This window comes from Onychostruthus taczanowskii, unplaced genomic scaffold (assembly GCF_017590055.1).
Source record: "Onychostruthus taczanowskii isolate IOZ18803 unplaced genomic scaffold, ASM1759005v1 scaffold218, whole genome shotgun sequence".
In the NCBI taxonomy this organism is placed as follows: domain Eukaryota; kingdom Metazoa; phylum Chordata; class Aves; order Passeriformes; family Passeridae; genus Onychostruthus; species Onychostruthus taczanowskii.
Genome location: NW_024499440.1, coordinates 269,907 through 290,354, shown reverse-complemented (window position 1 = coordinate 290,354; position 20,448 = coordinate 269,907). Strand labels below are relative to the sequence as shown.

At 50.2% G+C, this 20,448-nt stretch overlaps 1 protein-coding gene across 1 annotated transcript; it reads right to left on the bottom strand.

The window, feature by feature from the left end:
* Positions 1–41: 41 nt before the first annotated feature.
* Positions 42–15,511, bottom strand: WASF2 (WASP family member 2). The gene is given in 10 exon segments (XM_041404668.1): positions 42–4,116; positions 4,528–4,698; positions 4,701–4,906; positions 6,676–6,831; positions 8,176–8,306; positions 9,062–9,179; positions 10,245–10,398; positions 10,884–11,018; positions 14,846–14,999; positions 15,366–15,511. Coding segments are annotated over 9 exon segments (1,359 nt in total). The 5' UTR covers positions 14,976–14,999; positions 15,366–15,511; the 3' UTR covers positions 42–3,958.
* Positions 15,512–20,448: the final 4,937 nt, after the last annotated feature.

Here is a 20,448-nt window from a genome sequence, read left to right as displayed (position 1 = left end):
AGCTCACACCCCCAGTAACACACACAGGCACCGAGTGGATAGAAAGATTTTATCAAGTTTTAAAAAAGAATCAAAAAAAAATTATTTCTTTTTTTTTTTTTATACATGTACATTACAAAATATTTGCAGTTGGGATCTTCATCCAGGGGTTACTGAGCTGATTATTAAAAACAACAAAACAAAGCAGCAGGAAATCTGGCTTATACAGCAACCGACAGGGAAAAGCACAGACATTACACGGGGGTACAGAAGGCAGAGTCTGCACTGGGATGTGCAAGGATGGACCAGGGGCAGGCTCTGATCCCCCACACCCACTGCCTCCCTGCAGAGTCCGGCCATCAGTGTTTGTTTTGCAGGGGTAAAAAAAAAACAACTGACAAATCTACAGTATTTTGCTCACATGTTTGGGGTTTTTCGTCCTTTTTTCTTCTTTCTAAGCAGAGTTTCACTGCTGAAACTCCTTTGGTCTGAAGTGAGGAACCCCCTGCACCCTGAGAGTTTCCATCAAACGCCGCCCTTCCGACCCCAGCCTGGCTGGGTCCGTGGAGGGCACTTCCCATCCCTCCTCTCCCACCTTATCTCCTGCTCAGCAATAAACCCCTAAGATATAAGTGGAATAATTACTCTTATAAATATATTTATATCATGTAGGAAAATAAGGCACTTCAGGAGGGGTTACAGCTTGTCTAATTCTATGACATTCTAATCAGGAAGAAAAATGGGTTAGTTTCTGAAGTGAATTAAAATGAATGTTAATACAGTAATAAAAACATCGGATCCACTTCCACTTCAAGGCTTTGTTTAAAAAGGAAGAGAAGAAAGCACCCCCGAAATCCAACAGCAGTGAAACCTGACCCGGGGCAGCTGCATCTGCCCTGCCAGGCAGCTCCGTCCCAGAGCCCCTCCAGGGCAGGGACTTCCAAAAGAAACACGTTAAATAAGTTCACCTTCTGAAAAAAAAAAATAAAATCCAATCTACCCTTTCCCTGAAATGATCCCTCAGCCACGGGGGAGCTCGGGAGCCCCCTGGCCGGCTCTGGAGGAGAGCAGAGGAGAGGCAGTGAAGGTCACGGGCTGAGCCGGGAGCAGCAGCCGAGCACCGCGGCCGAGGACACCGCCAGAATGTTTAACCAGGGAAGGCAAGGGAAGGGAGCTTGCAGCCCCCAGGGTGGGGGAACGGCTGCAAGGGGGAGCACAGCCCGTGCCCCGGGCTTTGGGGATTGCCTGAGGGTCGCCCCAGCCCCAGGAAAGGGGAGGAAGGAGCAAGAGCCCCCAGCACGGGGGCAAAGGTGGTAGGGCAGCCCTGTACCTCCAGCGCGGCTGCTCTGTCTTGCAAAGGTTGGTTTTGGCACCTCTCCTCCTCCCCTACTGCTTTCAAAAACATTGAGCTCACTTGGTGGCCCAGAGCTCTGCGATTTTGCAAGGACACAGAGATGGTCCCTCTCTAGAGCAGCTGCTTCTCAGGGATCCCCAACAGGCTAAGGCAATCAAAGATTTAGGAAAAAAACAAAAGGCAGGAATCAAAGGAGATTTAAAAAACACTCCATCAACCAACCTCCTCTACCTGTCCACAACCGTTCTGTTTAGGATCCTGCATTTTGAAGCCTGCCCTGGGATGGGATTTGGAGCAGAGGGTGTTTCCTGCAGGCTTGCAGGGACAAGGCAGTGTCCCTCCTGTTGCCTGGAGGCCAGAGGAGCCACCTCCACCCGTGCCCACACAGCAGCATCCCTGTGCAAGAGGCAGTGTGAGGGACGTGTCCCCAGCGCCCAGGCACGGCCCTGCCTGGCACACCGTCCATGGGGCTCAGGGAATATGGCACTTCTTGGAATTTCAGGTGACAGGAAGACTGGCTCCCCTTTCCCAACGAGGGCTAAGTCTAGTTAATGCAATCTCAGACTGAGCCAGGTTTGGCATTTGCAGGCCTCTCCTCCCTGTGTGATCCTGCTGTCAGCCCAGGTTAGCTCAGGGCCCGTTTTTCCTGGGAACATCTCTCAGAGCAGCCGGAGGAGGATGCTGGCAGAAAGAGCAGCAGAACGAGGCAGTGCCTCTCTCGTCCCCTCACCCAGCTTGCAGCAACCATCCCTTTGCATTTCCAAGTCTCTCCACTGCAGCACGGCTCACCTGCACTCCAGGGGTTTGTTCCCTCTTCCAGAACCTGGCACTAGTGCTGCTCAGGAGTTCCCAGCCCACTGGGATGCCTGGCTGCCCACGCCCTCTGCATCTGCCTGCAGACAAAACCCCATGGTGCTGGAGCCTCTGGGGCCTCACAGGGTCCCAGCCTGAGCCCATCCTCCAGGCCAGCTCTGCCCCAGCCAAGATTAACACACACACACACACAAGGAATCAGTAAGAACTCGATGGCACAAGCTGAAGCCATCAATCAACTCCCAAGCAGGATTTCCAGCCAGCCTCGGGCAGAGCCCAGCGTTCCAGGTATCAGCAACATCATTAAAGGAGGCGAGGCAGGGAAGAGAGACAGGCACAGGCTGGTGAAATACTTTAGGAAAGGCAAAAAGATGGGAGAGTTGGTCTTAGTGGGACACACATCCCACAACAGCTGGACCCATAACCTCAAAAAGGCTTTGGAATTGCTTTTTGCATGACCCTCAGTGAGTCATGTCCAAATTAAAATACACATCAGGGGTATCTGGGTTAGATTTCCAAGATATGCTCATATTCTATGTAAGGTAACATAAAACAGCAATAAAACCGAGGTCAGCTAGTTCAAATTCCCCATTTTCCCCTGCCAGTACTGGATCTATAGTGAGCAGCCTGGGAATTAATTCACAGGGTTAGTGAGGAGAAAAAACGTTCTCTTAAAATTAACTAATGAATTATAATAACAAAATTAGGGTAGGTTAGATCTGATGCAACTGATGGGCAACTCAGCTCACACACAGGATGTTTTTAGGCACACAGACTCCCCTCCCCAGGGGGAAGGGAGAAGAAGCAAAGGCAATACCAGCATTTAAGTCCCTGTGTTAAAAGTACGGTCACCCCGCTAAGAAAAGCACCTCTCAAACTGCCCTGGCAGGCCAAAGACCACCACAGTGCCTGGTGCTCAGAGAACCCTCCCCACCTCATCTCCCTGTCTCAGGCACTGGATTTGGAATTTTAAAACACAGTCTCAGCATGAATTGGAGAGAATCAGCCCGGCGAGGTCTGGCCACCGCTCAGAGCTGACCACAGATGTGTCTCAGTGGGGCAGTGGCTCTGCTTTCCCAAGAGTGGCAAGCTGAACAAGCACCCTGCCCTGGTTTTACATCCCTCTGTGCAAGTCTCCTCTTGGCAAAGCAGGAGATTTGAGGAAGGTAAAGGCAGCTTCTAAAATAAAAAAAGTCTCTCCTGACACTGCACCCAAGGCACTCAGCACCCTCGGAGCTGGGAAATGCACCCCACACAGGGTGATCTGGAATTAATACTCAGGGGTCAAGGGGAAAGAATTGTGCACTATTGCCAAAAACCTGATTATTTGACAGTGGGATGCAGCAGAGAACTGACATTTAAAGCCCATTTTCTTGCAGCACTACCAGTATTCACTGGCAAGGAAGAGCCATCAGATCAACTGTCTGCTGTTGCACTGAGAAAACCAGCTGAAAATGTCCTTCATCCAAAAGGCCACATGGCCACAACAGGATCATCCATCTTTGCTTTAAAAATCCCTCAGGATGGAGGGTTTATATGTGCTCTGCCTGGTGGCATCAAAAATCTGGAGGTTTAGCTCTCTTTCAAATAAGCAACCGTCACACCCCCTCCAGCTAAATCCCAACGCCGCATCCTCGGTGCCCGCGAGGGACCTTCGGGAAAGGCAGAGTCCTGCCAAGGCTGCAGGGGCAGCGAGAGGGGAGACACGCTGCTGCTTGTCTGGAAACCCTTGGCACATCTTTGGTTACGGGATGAAAGGGATCCGGCGAGAAGCGAAGCCGGGAGAGGGGGAAGGAGGGGGTGGGAGCGCGGCTAATCCGACCACTCGTCCTCGTCGAACTCGGAGGAGTCGTCCTCGGAGTCGCTGTACTCCACCGCGATGCGGCGCGACAGGATGGTGGCCACGTCGTTGCCCACCACGTCCCGCTTCTCCTGCTCCCGCTGCTCCTCCACCTTGCGCAGCTGGAAGCCTGTTGGGCAGAAGGGAACGCCGGGGATGGGACAAGGTGGCGGTCACACGCTGCATCAGCTTTGTCACAGGGCTCTGAGCGAGGCAGGCTGGCTGTGCTGGGGTAATGCTGGTGGTGACGGCCGGGACAGCTCGGGTGGGGAGGTGGAACGGGAAGCAAATCCCTTCCGCGCCCCTCCGCAGGGTGACCCCGGTGCTGCACCTTCCCCAACAAACCTGGATGACACCAATTCCGGCACCGCCAGCCCCAAAAGCGCTGGGGGAAGCACAAAACCCAGCAAGGCGCTCAGGAGGGTGGGCAGACAAGGAGGGACCACAAGGGACAGGCCCCGAGCAGCAAGGCAGTCCCACTGCTCCCAGGAGACAGCTCCCAGGGGCGTTCCAGAGGCAAGGCACGGAAACACAACCTTACCTTGCCGAATAGCCGACAGCAGGTCACTCCTGGCGTCGCTCACCGCGGGCAAGGATGACTTGGGCTTGGATGTGGAGGTGTCAGAGGGCGGAGGGGGCGGTGGGGGGCCCTCCAGGCCGCTGGAAGCCGGCGGGGGTGGGCCCGGAGGAGGCGGGGGCGGCGGCGGGGTCCCGGGGAGGGGAAGCCCATGGGGGGTGGTGGAGGGGGGGTGCTTTCCATCAGTGGTGGTGGTGGAGGAGGAGCTGGAGGGGGAGCAAAGCCCGGCCTGGCTGCGGAGGGAGAGCCGATCGGAGGGGCTGGCGGCGGGTGGCTCGGGCTAACCAGGCTGGATCGTTTGGGCCCTCCAGAACCAGAACCTCTTTGGTTGTCTACAGGATAGCTGTGGCAACAGAACGAGAGAGACAGGGAATCAGCCCTGAGGCCAGATCAACTGTACAGTCACTGTGTTAATGCAAATCATGTGTGTTTGCTGCAGTCCAGACAAAAAAAAAATCCACGTTCCAGCTTTAACTGATGTTTCCATGAGACCTCACTCCTTGGTTTCAGTTCCCTTGCACTGTTTCTTTTGGCCTACACCTCCAGAAAAAGGAAAGCTTCTAGGGATGGCAGGAATGCTGTCCTCCATCCCATCTCCCAGGCTGACAAGAACATGAGCCACCTCACCTCTGTCAGAGGCCAGGCCCAGGCAGGGGTCAGGGATGGCTGCTGGGATAAACTGCACGAGGAGGGCGGGGGTGCCAGGAAAGCAAATGCTCTGAACACCTGCTGGGAAGGGATCTCCTCCCTGGATTCCACAGCTCGGAGCTGGAGTGCAGCAGCCGTGTCTCAGAGCTCGCTGTGGGGAGTGAAGGGGAGGACATGGGAACCCAGCGTGCTCTTATGGAAAGCACCAAGGCATGAGGGACTGAATCTCCCATTGTGGAGGCTCTGTTCATCCCACAGGACTCCACTGCCCATGTGACAGTGTGACATCCTGTGCAAGACCTCCTTCCAAACTGAGACCTCCTTCCATGGCAAGACAGAAAAATAAGGTACATTTGCCACAAAAACATCACCATTTTTAACAGTGCTGATCCAAAACAGACTCCTGGAGATGAAATCTACCTCCCAGGGTTCCTTAAAAACAACCATCAAAACAAAACCAGAAGAGGGGAGATCTGTGGGGTTGGGCAGAGATCTAAGCAACTGCATAAGGCAGTGAGAGCTTCATCTGAGAGCTCGTGCCTGCTCTGCCCGAGAGGCACAGGCTGCAGAGTGCAGTGCTGGGTCTCTCTGACACATCAGAAGAGCCTTTGCTGCAGCATTGCTGCCTTTGGATAAGATGGAGAGAAGCCAAGCAGCCCTGTCTATCAGACAGACTTTCTCTTGTTCCTCTTGACTCTGTTTTAATGTCTTAAAAAAAAAGAAAAAGTCCACTCTTTTTTCACCCTTTGCGTCTTGAGCCACTGCTGGACCGTAACTCTCATCTCTGGAGGTGCCTGGGAGTCACCATTTCATTCAATCCCAAGTAAATGACCTGAACTTGCACCCAAGTCTCTGGGAAGGAGGCAGCTGCTGTGCTCAAGTCCTTGAAACTTAAATACATCTCCATCTCCAGTGCCCACGTCGTGCATTTCTCACAGATCAGAGCAAAAGAGGTTAAAGAAGCTGTTCTTTGCAAAGCTCTGTCATGGAATATCCTGAGTAGGAAGGGACTCACAAGGATCATCGTGTTCAACCCCTGGGCCTGCACAGGAGGACACCCCCAAGAATTCCACAATGTGCCTGAGAGCGTTGTGCAAATGGAACATGAGGAACAGAAGTCCATGCTACGGAACAACTGCACTGGAAAACCACAGCAAGGAGGTCAAACCATTCACTGGGACACCGCTGTGGAATAAATCTGCTTTAGTTCCCCCCTTCTGCCTGGGAATGGTGATGGTGGCTGGGCTCCATGGAGAGCCATGGACTGTCCTGGGCTCCATGGAGAGCCACGTGCTGCCTGTCCCCTGTCCCTGCCTGCAGTTGCACTTCCCTCCCAGACAGGAGCATTCTGGTTCCCATACACCACCCATTGGGAAGTTCTGCTGAACTATCTCAGCCTGTCTCATGTCATCCTTTTACACCACCTACTACTCCTTGGTGACAGAAGGGATCCCGTAGGCTTACCTAAATTCCACCGGGGGTGGAGGCAGGCTGTCATCTGGGAACGAGGGAGGTGGTGGCACAATGGAGTCAGTCTGTGGCGGTGGCGGGTAGCAGCTCCCGTCCATGCTCTCGCTGGAGCCGATGCTGCCGTTCTGGTACACCATGTTGGAGGGGTACCTGGGAACAGCAGCACAAACAGCTTGTTTAAGGAGCTCAAGGCAATGTATAAAGCTTGTTTTTGCCCCCAGAGAGGTTGGCTGCCCCTGGATCCCTGAAGTGCCCCAGGCCAGGGTGGATGGGGCTTGGAGCAGCCTGGGACGGTGGGAAGCATCCCTGCCATGGCAGGGTTGGAACTGGATGGACTTAAAGGCCCTTTCCAACCCGAATCAATCCATGATTTTACATCACTAAAAATCCCCTTTACTTCTCAAAGACTCCTACATGGAGAACCACATACACCTGTATGTGTTTGCTCTCTGTAACTCTTTGGCTAAAATTTGCTGAGGTGTTGCCCTGTTTGTGACTGCTGCACACCAGAACAGCAGGGGTGTATATTTTAATAAACAAGCAAACAACTGAAAAAATGCATTTTTCTTTAACACTTGATTTTGTAAAAGCACTTAAGAGTGTTTTCACCAACTTGGACTTAAAGAACTTGCAGTTACACTGAGTAGCATCAGTGGTAAAAACAGGAGATACTCAAAGATGCCAAAAAGTAAGCTCGAGAATAGAATATCAAAATGGAAACCTCACTGCCCTTAAAACAAGCATTCAAAGCTGGAATGGTACTGAAAAGAGACTCTCATGCTTTCAGCAGACTTATTTCACTGTGGGGAAGGGGAACCACCCTATTTTTGGGGGCTCTGGACCCCAAGTGAATCCAAATGCAAGAACACACTCCCATGAGAAAAGAGAGGAGCAAGAAAATGGTGCTGTTGTGCTGCTCGATTCCCCTGCTAGAAACCAAACCTGTTCTCTTATTAAACTAAAAGCAAGTTTTATTTTTAGCTGGAGAGTGTGATTTAAAGAGAGATTTTTTTCTTATATGAAAGGAAGCTGCTAGGAAGAAGAGCATTGTGGGGAATTCGGTCTGCTTCCAGCCTTGCCGGTGTCAAAAGTTAAATGAATTCCCAAGCCAGAAGTGCTAAAGAGAGATCTGCAGCTCGAAATACTTGGATGGGGACAGCCCCCGCTTCAACTTTAGGGTGTGAAGAGCCATTTGTGAAATGTAACAAAGCCATCACACAATGGCACCGAGCTGCCACCCTCGGCTGGCTGTGAGGGAAGGGCATCGCCGTGGGGCAGAGCCAAAGCTCCCAACACCCTGTGCCCACAGGCAGAGAGCAGCCAGAGCCGCTCCTGCCGCCTTCCTCCAGCTCCCTGATTTATTTGGCAAATTTTAAATCAGCAGGCGGATTTACTCGGGAGAATCTGATTAGCGGCAGCATCGATCCGTGGATCCGGGGGAGCTGCAGTGCAGGGTGAACTGCATCCCAATCACCCAGCCCCAGAGCTGCTTACCCAGCAGGGCCCTGCTTGTCCTTTGACTCCACAAATTCTTGTCCCATTTTCAGCTTCTCCCACTCCTCTTTCCGGGTTTTGATTTTCCGTGGGTTCACGTTTCCTCGGTTGGGATTCTCCTTTTTCTCTTTCTAAGAGAGGAGGAATCAAACACAAGCTTTATTTTGCTTTAAATTCACTGGGAACAGAGAGGGACAGGGCAGACCTGGAGCAGTCACAACCAGACACATTCTCAAAGAGGATTTTTAGTTTACTTTCCTGATTGCTGCACTCTCCAAAGATCTTCCATAAAAAAAAAGCTGGAGCACAGACAACATAAAAATGCCAGACAACATCAGGCTGCCCAGAGCAGCCCAGACACGATGCCATCATCACCCCCTGCCATAAGCAGCTTGAGGGCAGAGTAAAAGCTCAGTTTCCCAAATCAATTTAGGTTTTGGCCTCTGTGTCAAGACACCCGAATTTCACCTTCACCCTCATGGTGTTCAGTGTTCTGGGGTGCAATATGGACACTTGCCCACAGAGGACTGGGCTTTAGATGGGCTCACTCAGAATTCTAACACACCCTACATCTCTCCTTTGTTGTTTTTCATTGAAGAATCACAATCTGTTTTCATACTTAATACTCCAGTTGCTCAAAAGCTAAATAAATCTCTTATGCTATAATATAATTTAACATTAAGGCCCAAAGACAGTGGCATTTGGAAAAACCAATTAGAGGTATCTCTGTTCTCTTTTTTTAATTAACAAGGATGTGGGTAAACAAGATAAAACTTCACTGAATTGATCCCATAGGAGTCCAAAAGTGCAAACCTGAGTTTTGGATAGTAAATTTGGAGTCCAAAATGTATTAACACCTCCCACTTCCTACTCCTCCCTTCCTCACCCTATGTTTCCGCTTTTCCTTCATGATATCCTTGGTGTCCTGAAGCATTTTCTCCTTCCAAAGGTCGAAGAAGTATGAAGGATCTGTGTAGAATTTAAGTGCCTCTTTGCCATCATCCCTGCAACAGGGGGAGGAGAGAAACACACAGACAAGGATCAGGTCACGCATTTCTTGGAAGGAAACACAAGGCACTATCTCAGATGACAGCTTAGAAGTGCAGTGAGATGGTCACAAGTGCTGTTCTTGCCTCTGCCCCCCATTTCAGAACAGGAAGAGCCCCCCATCTCAGTCACCCCAGCTCTCCCACATCCCCCTCCTTCTGCCCTCACACAATCCCTCCATTACTCAGCACCTGAAGAGCTCAACTGCTCTGAACAACCACCAGGAGAGCAGCAGGTCTCTCACTTCAACTCCCTTTTGTTTGTGCAGTGTTTTGGTGTGGAAAAACCTCCTCCTCCAGCTCAGGAACCCTAAATCAGACCAGCAGCGTCCTTGAAGCTCCTGATGAGCGCACACAGACTCCCTCTCCTCCCACTCTGCAGTGCAGCCGCGTCTGGCAGGAGACAGCTGCCTCCAGCTATCTGTAATTACTTTTTACCTGCTCAGAAGATATTTATGGATGTGGGATAAGTCTCTGGATTCTGACCCCCTTTACTTCTACTACCTACAAGATGGAATCAGAGTGGGACTGCTCAGAACTGGTTACACAGCCAGTGTAGGTCCCACCAGATGCCTCAGACCAGGCAGTGGAGGCCACAGGAAGCATCACCAGCAGCCTGCTGCACCCACCTGGGTGAGAGCCACCTCCAGGTGAACGCTCTGCACCTCACACTGCAGCTCTTTGGAAAGGAGCCATTGGGCTATGGAGGAGCACAAGGAAAATGCCTCATCTGCAGCACACGCAGCATGGTTCTGCAGAGCCAGCCACGCCTGGCCCAAGGCACCCACAAAAGTGGCAGCAGAAAACCAAAGAGATCATTTTCTAGCTACGTTCATTTGTATGACCTCAAAAGCAAAGCTTCACATAATCCAGAGGACAGAGATTTCCTGGTGGATTTGTTCAGCAGCTCAATTTCCCAGTGGAAACAGCTTCAGTCCAGCACAGCACAGGGAAGGACATCCCCAGCAGGCTGGGAGGAAGAGGTTCTTCTCTGCAAGGGAACAAGGAGTATTGCAGTCCTACCTGTAAGGTGAGAGGATGTTGAGAGGTGGAGGGGTATTGCAGGTCCTGTAGGTTTCGAGGACAGGCACAGGGAGAGAATCTCTGTCAAAGAGCTTCTGGTCCTGAGTTGTGGAGCTTTTGAAGGCCTTCCTGGTGTTAATGCCTTGCAAGGAGACTGTAAGGAAGAGGAGAGAACAAGTGAAGAACAGCTTGACCCAGGCCAACGACTCTGAAGCCCAAGCAGTGAACATCTGATTTCAGTTGGAGTTCTCGGCATGCTTTGCAGCTCTTAAGGTCAGGTTCCTTTTCCCACAGATCCCTTGGGAAACCCATCAGATCTCCAGCGTGCTGCCAAGACCTGCTGCTCCATCAACACAGCTCTGCCTCGAGTGGCCCATGGGCTTTGGAACCCCTGTGACCAAGCTCAAGCAGCTCATCCACAGCCACCCAACTGCTGAGAGCGAGTTCCCACATGGAGAGTCACTGAAGAGCCAAAACAGCTGTCCAAGTGCACCACTGGGAGGCAGGGAAACAGTCCCTCTCAGCTCAGAGAACACATTCCAACACCCATGGCAGTGTCATGCTGGTTTACAGTGCTGAACCAGCCATGCTGACTCAAGGAGAACCTTCACCATGCTCAGCCTGTGCTCACTCCATTACCTTCCTCCTCTTTGGGATCCAGCTGAGTGACTTTGACTTGCAAGCGGTCAACTCTCTCGACAAGAATGCTCACCCGAGAGGCAAAGGTGTTGGCTTGAGTAAACAACTCTCCAAATATGTCTTCTGCAGATTTACCTGCAATATTAAAGTGTCCACATTACCCTTATGAACCACATCAGACCATACGCAGTCTCCCAGCTTGTTTTAGAAAGAAAGAAAGAAAGAAAGAAAGAAAGAAAGAAAGAAAGAAAGAAAGAAAGAAAGAAAGAAAGAAAGAAAGAAAGGAAAAGAACCAACCACTCTTCAAGTTTGTCAGGGTTGAGTTTAACATCCAGGAAGAAAGGGCTTTGTTCCACCAAAACCTGACATTTCCAAGGAATCTTCAAGCAATAAGGAAACAATTGAGACACGCTTTAAAGTCTATTAGAGTAACAAACTAAAGAGGGCTGACAACACTACACTGGTCTGAATGTGGATGCATCTGAAGGTCCTTTAAGATTCTTTGCTGTTCTGTTTCTTAGACAAGGAAATACAGTTAGATTTTCATTGCTCTGGAGAATCTCAAAGGCTCCCAGTCTTCAGCAGACCTGCCTCCAGGGGAGCTGGCACACATTTACAAGCTCAAAGGACTCTGGAAGAGCAGACCCAGTCCTGGATCCTGAAGCTGGAGCTGAAACCGCAGCTGACAGCACTGACCCTGCTGTTCCTTCAGGTGGCACTGTCTGAAAAATTGATACATTCACATTGATTCTAAATCAAAACCAAAGGGGAACTTCTCAGTCAGGGACATTCTCTCTGGAACAGCCTGGACTACCCAGGGGGCTGCTGTGAAGGCACCATCCGTGGTCTGGGCCATGAGAGTGCCTGGGGCTCAGCTCAGGAGCTGCAGCACTTACAGGAGTAACAAGAACACGGCCCCATCCTCAGGAGGTAAAAACCCACAGTGCAACAAGAGATGGCCACAGGTAGACAGAGGTGGGAGACCTGGAAGAAACCCAAGAGCTTCCACTGAGTCCTGTTTTTGTTCTGCTCCCGGGCACAGCCCAAGACAGGGAGCCCCACCAGGAGGGCAGAGCAGACTTGGCACCGACCGCAGACATGGGCCGTGGTGTTCCCACTGATGGGAAACATTTCCAGCCACGGCTGCTGAGTACAAGGCTGCTCCCAATAAGCAGTCTGGTTTTGAAGTGCATCGTCATATGGTCAACAGTTTGTTCTGGAATCTGTTACTCCTAAAGATCCTCTCCGACACTCGGGAAAGAAAAACCAGTTGGAAGTCTAATTTTGACAGCAATTTTGGAAAACATGGTTGTCTACAGAGTCGGAGAGACAAAGCACCCTTGCACGAGGCAAGGCGAGGGCATCCCCCAAAGCCCAGCTGCACAAACACTCCCAGCTATCTAAGCTGACATATCAACTCCTTGTTCCTGCTCCCAGGAGATCTCCTTACACTGCCAAGCACGGGGAACAAGCCAGGTTAAAATTCAACCTTCTCCACCCCTTTTGGTGGCAATGCCAGGTCCAAGTGTTTGTAGAAAGCAAATGCTGAAGGTTAACTTCAACTGACCTCTTCCTTCCACTCCTAGACAATGCAGACTCCACACATGCTCAATTAACAAACCCTAACTCATGAGGAGGATTTTATGTTTGGAGATTTAAGGGCCAGGTAGCTCTTGTTTTAGCCACGTTTCATGAAGCAATCTCCATTTTCAACATCAGCACACATCAGCTCTCCTGTTTGACCCAAAGAGAGTAAAAATTTATCTGTGGGAAAATGCGAAACCTTCCAGCAGCAGCTCAAAAAAAGAAAAGTTGCAATTTCGTTTCTACTTTCACAAGAAGTGAAATGAAATTGAAAACATCTCTGAATTTCACAAGGAACTGCAACAAGCAGTAGGGGAAAATTAAGTCTTTGGTTTGCAAAGTATATTTCAAGTATAAAATAATCTACAAGAGCATTTTCTATAGTGGTTTTGACCCTGAAGAGAGAAGAGGTGGTCGGTGCTCACCTGCCTGTGTAAGTGCACCTGGAGTTATCACCCAGCATCTCACACGTCACCTGAGCTTCACAAACACTTTTAGATGGGGTGAGACAGAGATTAATTTTTTAGTTTAGTTACTTTGACTGCAGAAGTGCAGCTTACAATCAGAATTATCTTTGTCATGCCCCGGCAGGAAGACAGACTGCATGATTTAATAGGTCCTTCCATCTTTAGCTTGTGGATTCTGTAAAATCACACAAAACCGCGCAGCCGACTTATACAAAGTGCTCCCAGCTGCGATAGTAACGAAGGGTAAACTCACTGGAATATGAAAGTTTGACAAGATTTATGTTTGCATCTTTGTAAAGAGACTGTGGTGCACCAGGCATGGTTGATTATTCACTTGACAGGGCTGTCACAGCCTACTGAACCTGCTCTACATTCCTGTAACAGTCAAGGTAAAAGGAGAGAGAGAATTTGTTTTTTGGAGAGAGGAAAGGGCATGGGGCAGGAGTTTGGTCATTTGGGCGCAAGCGTAGTCTAAACACTGCTTTATTTGAAATACTGCTGACCCTGGGGAAGTGGATGGTGCTCAGCATTTCCCTCCCACCTGCCCTGCTCTGCTCTCACACCAACTGTCAGCAGGAGGCTCCTCTCCTCAGTTCCCCCCAGGTACCTGGGACTGGTCCAGCAGCTCACACCTTCTCCCTGCATCCCCACATCCCAGCTCCCTTCCCAAAGAAGAAACCAGGCTGTGATTTGACTCCCAGTGCCTCAGAAGCAGAGCAGCTTTGAATATCTGAGCAAAGAAGGTCTGAACCTGTGGGATCTGGCCAGGGCTGTCACACAAACCCACACGTGTCTCTGAACAGGGATGAGCTTCCCTGCAGCTGGGCTTTGCACAGCTTTACTGCCTCCTTCCTCACCATTTCACATGCACGAGATGGATTTCACTCACACTCCACAACCATCTTGGCTACCAGACCTAACAAATGAACAACGAGGGCCAGTTGAACGCGAGCAGAGAGCCTGTGCAGTGACATTTCTCCAACCCAACAGAATGTGACACCGACTGGCAGCAAACACGGGCCCAGATTTCAGTGACAGCCACGGTTTGCACTGCTGGAAAGAGGCTGCACCCAAACTTTGCCTGCCACATGGCGGAAGACAAGGGCTTGCTTTGCAGAGCAAGCAGAAGGGCTTGCAAACACCCCAGAGAAGCTAAACAATAGATTAATTTGATTATCAAAGTCTCGCTTCAAGGACAAAGGTGGTTAATCAGAACCCAGAGCATTTCGACAGTATGGAATCATCCCGGAGAGACCACAATTAACTCTTCGTTTCTCCTACAGCATGTAGGCCTGTGTTTTCCCTCCAGCTTTTCCAAGGCTCCGGGTCAGCCCACTGGAGAGCTGAGGCAGGCATCGCTCCAGCTCATGCTGCCATTTGAGTGAGCAGCCCCAAACCACCGATGCTCTGGAGGCACCACTGGACTCAGACAGGTCTTTGGGTCTCACAATGCAACAAACAGCAGCGAGGGCAAACTGGAGCTTCTGCGTGGGGGCTTTAATTATCTCTCATTAAAAATAAGGCTACTGACATGGTGTAGATTCAACAGAGTCAAGCTCCATTTAGTAGCGCATGCAATTACAGGCACGTTCTCTGACACAAGATCCTGCCTGCTCCGAGAGCCTCCCATTTTACAAGCCTGAGTTGTGCTCCATCCTTCCATCTGCAGTTTCACTGCAGCCTCTCACATGCACACACACATACACACACCCCCCTCCCCATTTTCTCTTAGATAGGAAGGCAGTGGGACCAGGGATATGAAATTAGCATCAGATTTCTTTAGGAAAACATTTTAGCATTACCCAGGGAAGGCAGATGGGGGAGAAATAGGAACACGAGAGTAGAAAGGGAGCTAAATAAAGAGCAGTAGCGACTCCTGAGGGCAACGCGCAGGCTCGCCATGGTACTCACTCAGGCTGCCCAGCTGTCGAATGACATTTGCCAGGGTGATGTTGGTCACGCATTCCAGCTCGCTCGGAACGCTAGGCAACGTCTGACGGCACAGGTGCCTTGGCTCAATGTTCCTCGTTACTAACGGCATGGTGGACCTGCTTCAGGCACTGTTCTGAAAGATGAAAAACAACCCAAAAAAGAAACAGGAAAGGATTACTCAACCGCAAATTCCAGGCACACCAGAGCCATGGTGTTCGTTTTTCCTGCTCTCAAACGGCTTTACTTATAAGCCTTCTTCCCCCCGCTCCCCACCCTGAGAAACTGGTTCATCAGAAATAAAGATCCTCCTGTTCTCTGACTTGCAGTGGCAGCCCCAGCAGCCCAGGTACAGAGGCAGAGATGGAGAACTCCACAGCTCTGCCCACACTGCCGGGCGCTGCTCCCCTCCTCCCCAGAGCCCGGACAGGGCTCCTGCCTCCCGCGCTCACACGGCGCCTGGCGCGACTCTGACGAGCTCCTCTTCAGAAACACTCCCAACCTGCAATCAATAGTTGCTTAAACCGTGGAGATGAAGACAGGAGATGTTATTACACAAAAAAAAGAAAGAACAAAACAGGCTTCTCCCAGCACGCCAAAGCACACGTGGTGCCTCCCTCCTGGAGCAGCACACGGGGCTCTCCTGGAACAACAGGAAGCGCTTGCAGCTGACCAGGAAACTTTCTGGTGACTGTTCCTTATCCTGCAGGCTGCACCCCTCTTCCCTTGGGAAATCCCCCGGGGATGAGGTTTACACTGGACCATTGTTTTTGTGCTAGAGCAGTTTAAAGTTGAGGGAGATCTGCTCAGGATGCAGGACTGGAGTTTGCTCAGAGGCAAGTCAGCACTGATTGGACAACAGGCAGGACAAACTTCCAGTTCTTTAAAAAACTAATAAAATAAAAAACCTGGAGAAAACCTAAGTGTCTGGAAGTTATGCTTTGGACACTTTTATGTGCAGGTCAGTGTCTTGAACTAAGAAAAATCTCCTTTGCTAACAGACCCAACGTTTAAGCAAGAAACAGCTTCGTCCCAGATCGTCCAGCTCCAGGAGGGAGAAGGAAAGCTGTGTGACCAGCTCACCAGAAGGAGCATCACACATGCCTGAAATCTTTAGGACTAAGTGAAAGCAAATACATCCCAAGTTCTTGATTAATTTAGAAGGGGAAAGAATCACTTTTCTAGGTCAGCTGAGGAACAACCCAAGAGAAGCAGGCAGCTCCCATGTGATAGGCATGCGGATCTGCTCGGGCTGGGTGTAAAAATAAAACAGGAAGCGAACAGCTTGGGGAACATGGCTTCCTGTCACCACCAGCAAAAACCCAAGAACCATAAAAAATCAGCTGTTTGCTCTTGACTTTGAGCCACCCTTTGATAGTCTCTGTGGCAGCTGGCAGCTTATCTTTGAGGTCCAGGAGTCCTTCCTGGATGCTTTTCTATCAGGGTGTTAAGAGGAAGAAGTGGGCATTATCCCTCCTAATTACCTCAGAAGCCAGATTTTGAATTGCTAAATTTGACCCATTAAGGCAGAGGAGTTCAAGAGCCGCAGCACCGGGCGCTGGGATGTCTCCCAGACAAGCAGATGTAGGTTGCTACCATTTTGCAACGCCTCTACACGAGGGATTTCACAGCATCTCAGAATGCCAGGATGGTTTGGGTTGGAAGGGACCTTAAAGCTCATCCTGTTCCAACCTCCTGCCACGAGACCAGGCTGCACAGAAAGGGTCCCCAAAACCAAACGCCTTATGGAACAGGGGAGCCAGATCTGCATCCAAATAAATAAAAGCAAGACCCTCTGAGGACTGAGTCTGTGTTGTTTTTCCCCGTGTCCACTGCAGCCATCAGTAACTGCTGGGATATTTAAAGAACAGGGTGAACTAAGGAAGGGCTCTGACCTTCCCTTCCCAACACCCCGTGTTTTATCGATTCCAGCCCAAGCCCTACAATCTTTTGTCAGCTTTAGTGCTTCATGCCAGACAAACTTTCCCAGCTCCCCCCAGACTGCAGTCTGCACCAACCAGCAGCTCTCATAAACAAGGCAGCATTTGCAGGCTGCCTGCATCCAGCTTCTCCCCTGTGCTTCCCCAGGGCTTGGCCAGGGAGCACACACGGTGGGATCTGCAGAGCTGGACTGGACAGCCTGCCTGGAAACCTTCCAAGGTGGAGGACAGACAGAAGGAAAACAGCAACAGGAAAAATAAGCCTGGAAGTGGGGGATGAGATGTGAGCATTCTGTACAAAAGGAGATAAAAAAAAAAACCCCAAGATGATGGGTAGCATGGTTGAATTGGAAGTGGGGGATGAGATGTGAGCATTCTGTATAAAAGGAGATAAAAAAAAAAAAAAACCCAAGATGATGGGTAGCATGGTTGGATAAATGCAGGTAACACTGATCTCTGCAAAGATGGGGAAAACAGGGCAGAAAATGGCAGCAGTGCCTCAAATACCAACAAAAAAAGGCTCTGAATACATTGCCTGTATACAGACACCCCAAAAGTGTTTGCCTTCAAAGCACGTTTTGAAAGTAAAAGCAAGGAGTAGTGGTGAGAACAGCTTTTCTTAAAAGAAAAACTAAGGTAGAGCACACGTACAGCACAAATTTGCACTGGCAAAACAGCAGAGATAAAGGCTAAGGAAAAGGCTCCCTTTATAGCCCAGCTCATGCTGCCAGCCACCCCCACCTTCCCAGCCACACTCCACTGCAGGAGAGTTTTGCCCTCATGATCACAGCAGCGCTTCCCAGGGCCAAGGGGACAGCTCTGCTGCCCCTAAACCCAGCCAGGATCCAGCAAACTAAGGGGTTAAATTAACCCTGGAGAGCACTGGAGATGAGCAAGGCAGGAAGGGCAGGATGGGCTGCGGACAACCACCCTGCTCTCCCAGCAGCTTTTGGGTAAGAGGCATTTTAAAGCAAAAATTCCTCTCTTCTGAGCAGAAGGATGAGGAGCTTCAAGATTTCTCGAAGGAAATCTGGGACCTGCAAAAAGAGTGGGTGATGTCCCTACAAGAAGACTGTAAGACCCTGCTTTTTCCTGGAGTGTTTGGAGGGTAGGGATGGAGATAGCAGCTAACGGGCTCCTGTAGAACCTTCATGCCTCATGAGTAGGTGGGACAAAGATTAATAGCGAGGATTGGAAAATAAGTGGAGTATTCCAGAAGCAGGAGTCAGGTAGGGCAGAAAACCAGGTGTGGAGAAGGGGCAAAGCATGAGGGCAAAGGGGGAAGAGGAGGCACAACACTGGAGGCAGGGAGGAGACACAGTACATAAAGAAGGGACAGAGCTAAGAAAGCTTTCTGGGAGGCTGATGCTGTTATTCTTTAAGAGAGTCATTAAGGAGGCGACTGACAGCGCAGTGCCAAGCACGGGCCAGCCAGAACCGCTTCACTTTCCGTGCTCAGGGCATGACAGCACAGCAGAATTCCACCCTGCCTGGCCAGCCTGGTCAGCAGGCATTAGTCACTGTCACACAATGGCCACAGACCATATATTATAACTAAATCCTACCATTCAGATGCAACTTAAATGAATTGCAAGGCCAAAAAATCCTTATCTTTGGGGCAAAGATAAGCGTTTCTATTTGTTTATGAATGCTGGAGATTAGATTTCTTTTGGGAGTGTAGAGTTTTGGGGTGCAGACACTGTTTTTAAAGAAGCTGCAAGAATGACAGGGGCACAGAGGAGCTGCCCTGATCCCAGTGTAACAGGAGAGATCAAGTATGTCAGAAGTAAAAGGAAACCGCCTCTAGAAACAGAAAACTCTGCAACAGATTTCTAATGAATATGGAAAACAAAGAAGGCATCAAATTGAAACACAGTGAGAGGAAAGAAGTTCAGTGATCTCCGCTGGCTGGAAGAGCCCTAAGGAAAATCCACAAACCCTGCTGCATCAATCCCCTTCAGAAGACTCATCCTCCCAACCACTGTGCTTCACACCTTCTGAAACAAGGAAACAAAAGATTTTCCTCTCCCACTTGAACCAGACCCTTCCTACCTGCTCCCAAGCACTTCCTCTGGAGCCTCCAAGTCATGACTTGAATCACAGAAGGCTCCAGGAGCCTTGACGATGTTGTGAGGGCAGTGACTAAAAGCCAAACCATCTGAAAGGCCCAGCTTTGCCCCGCAGCTCCTTTCCCCTTGCTGCCCCACCTACAGCCGGGCATTGCCAGCATGCCTCATAATTTCCCCTCTCCCAAAATGCTTACACAGGCTCTGCCGAGCCCTGGCCTGCTCCAGCCCAGAAAAATGTTTGCTGAGCACAAAAAAGCCCTGGAAGCTGAATTCACTGCTCCTACATTCCTACTGATCTTCCAGCCTCAACTGGCACCTTGTTTCCAGGGTTCACCAGGTTTTTGCTCCCCATCATCCTTCCCAACAACTCCTGCCCTTTCTCACTGCACACATTGTAGTCTTGGATGCCTCATGCTTTTCCAAGAAAGCAGGATCCATGTAGAGCTTCTTCCCGTGGCTGCTGATCTGACACCCTGCTCCTGCCACAATAAGCTCTCACCTTGAATGTCCTGCTCACCAGCTTTTAAGAGGATTCAGACTTTGGCAATTAGTTCTGTAAATACTCTTGGGCACTGGGGAACAAGCGTGGCCCAACACAGGCTGGAAAAGGGGGGAAAAACGTCGACTTGCAATTCTTGCCTTTCTGAATCCAGCACTTTAAGCAAAGCCGAGGTAAATCCAAGATAAGCATGCTGCTCCAAGATTTCTTATCAGCAAGCCATCGACCGCTCTCCCCATGAGCTCTGCTGCAGCAGATCACTCAGGAATCCCAGTTCTGGATTAGAATCAAGTACAATTGGTTTGCTTCAAACAAGAACTGCCAGTCCATAAACCCCTCGCACAAAGCTGTGTCTTATTGACTATTTTTAATAAATAGGGCTGGCACAGTAAAATTGAACAATTGCTAGGAACAATAAAGGAGACAGACTTTGATTACAACTATTGAGAAGCAATACAGGGATGTTTTAGCATTGAGTATTTGCTTTCCAACGCGAGCTCTGTCAACTGAAAACAGCAACTCAGAGCAAACACTCCTTAAAAAGGGGTTTGGAGCAGAGCAGGAAACAGCACTGCAGAGCAAGAGAGGAACCAGACCTGTTTTTTGGGGTTTTTTTGTAGAGCAGGCAGATAGCACAGTCACTGTGGTGGTGCAGAGGAGAAGGCAGGCAGGACTCCAAGGCGAGCCCTGCGGACGCAATGCACACAAAGGGCTGTAAATAACAGGTGAGGTGGAGGGAGAGATCTGGCAAGGTTCTCCTCACTGGGACCTGACCAGTTAGCATAGCGTTACTGGGAGTCACCTGGGTAATTCCCCGCTCAATGTGACACACAGCCTCTTAGATCAGGGACCATCTGCAAATAAATCTGGACCCCAGCAGTGAGATCATCTGTCATAGTGTCTGGTGTAGCACAAAGCACCTAAGGAGGGCAGAGAGCTTTTTTTGGGGAAGGGAAGGGAATTTAGGCTTCATTTCCAAGTACGTCAGGGTGACCAACCACCCTGCCCTCGGCAGGGCTTACAGAATCCTCTGCCTGGACACAAACAGGCAGCACACTCAAGGAGACCAAGCCTGCA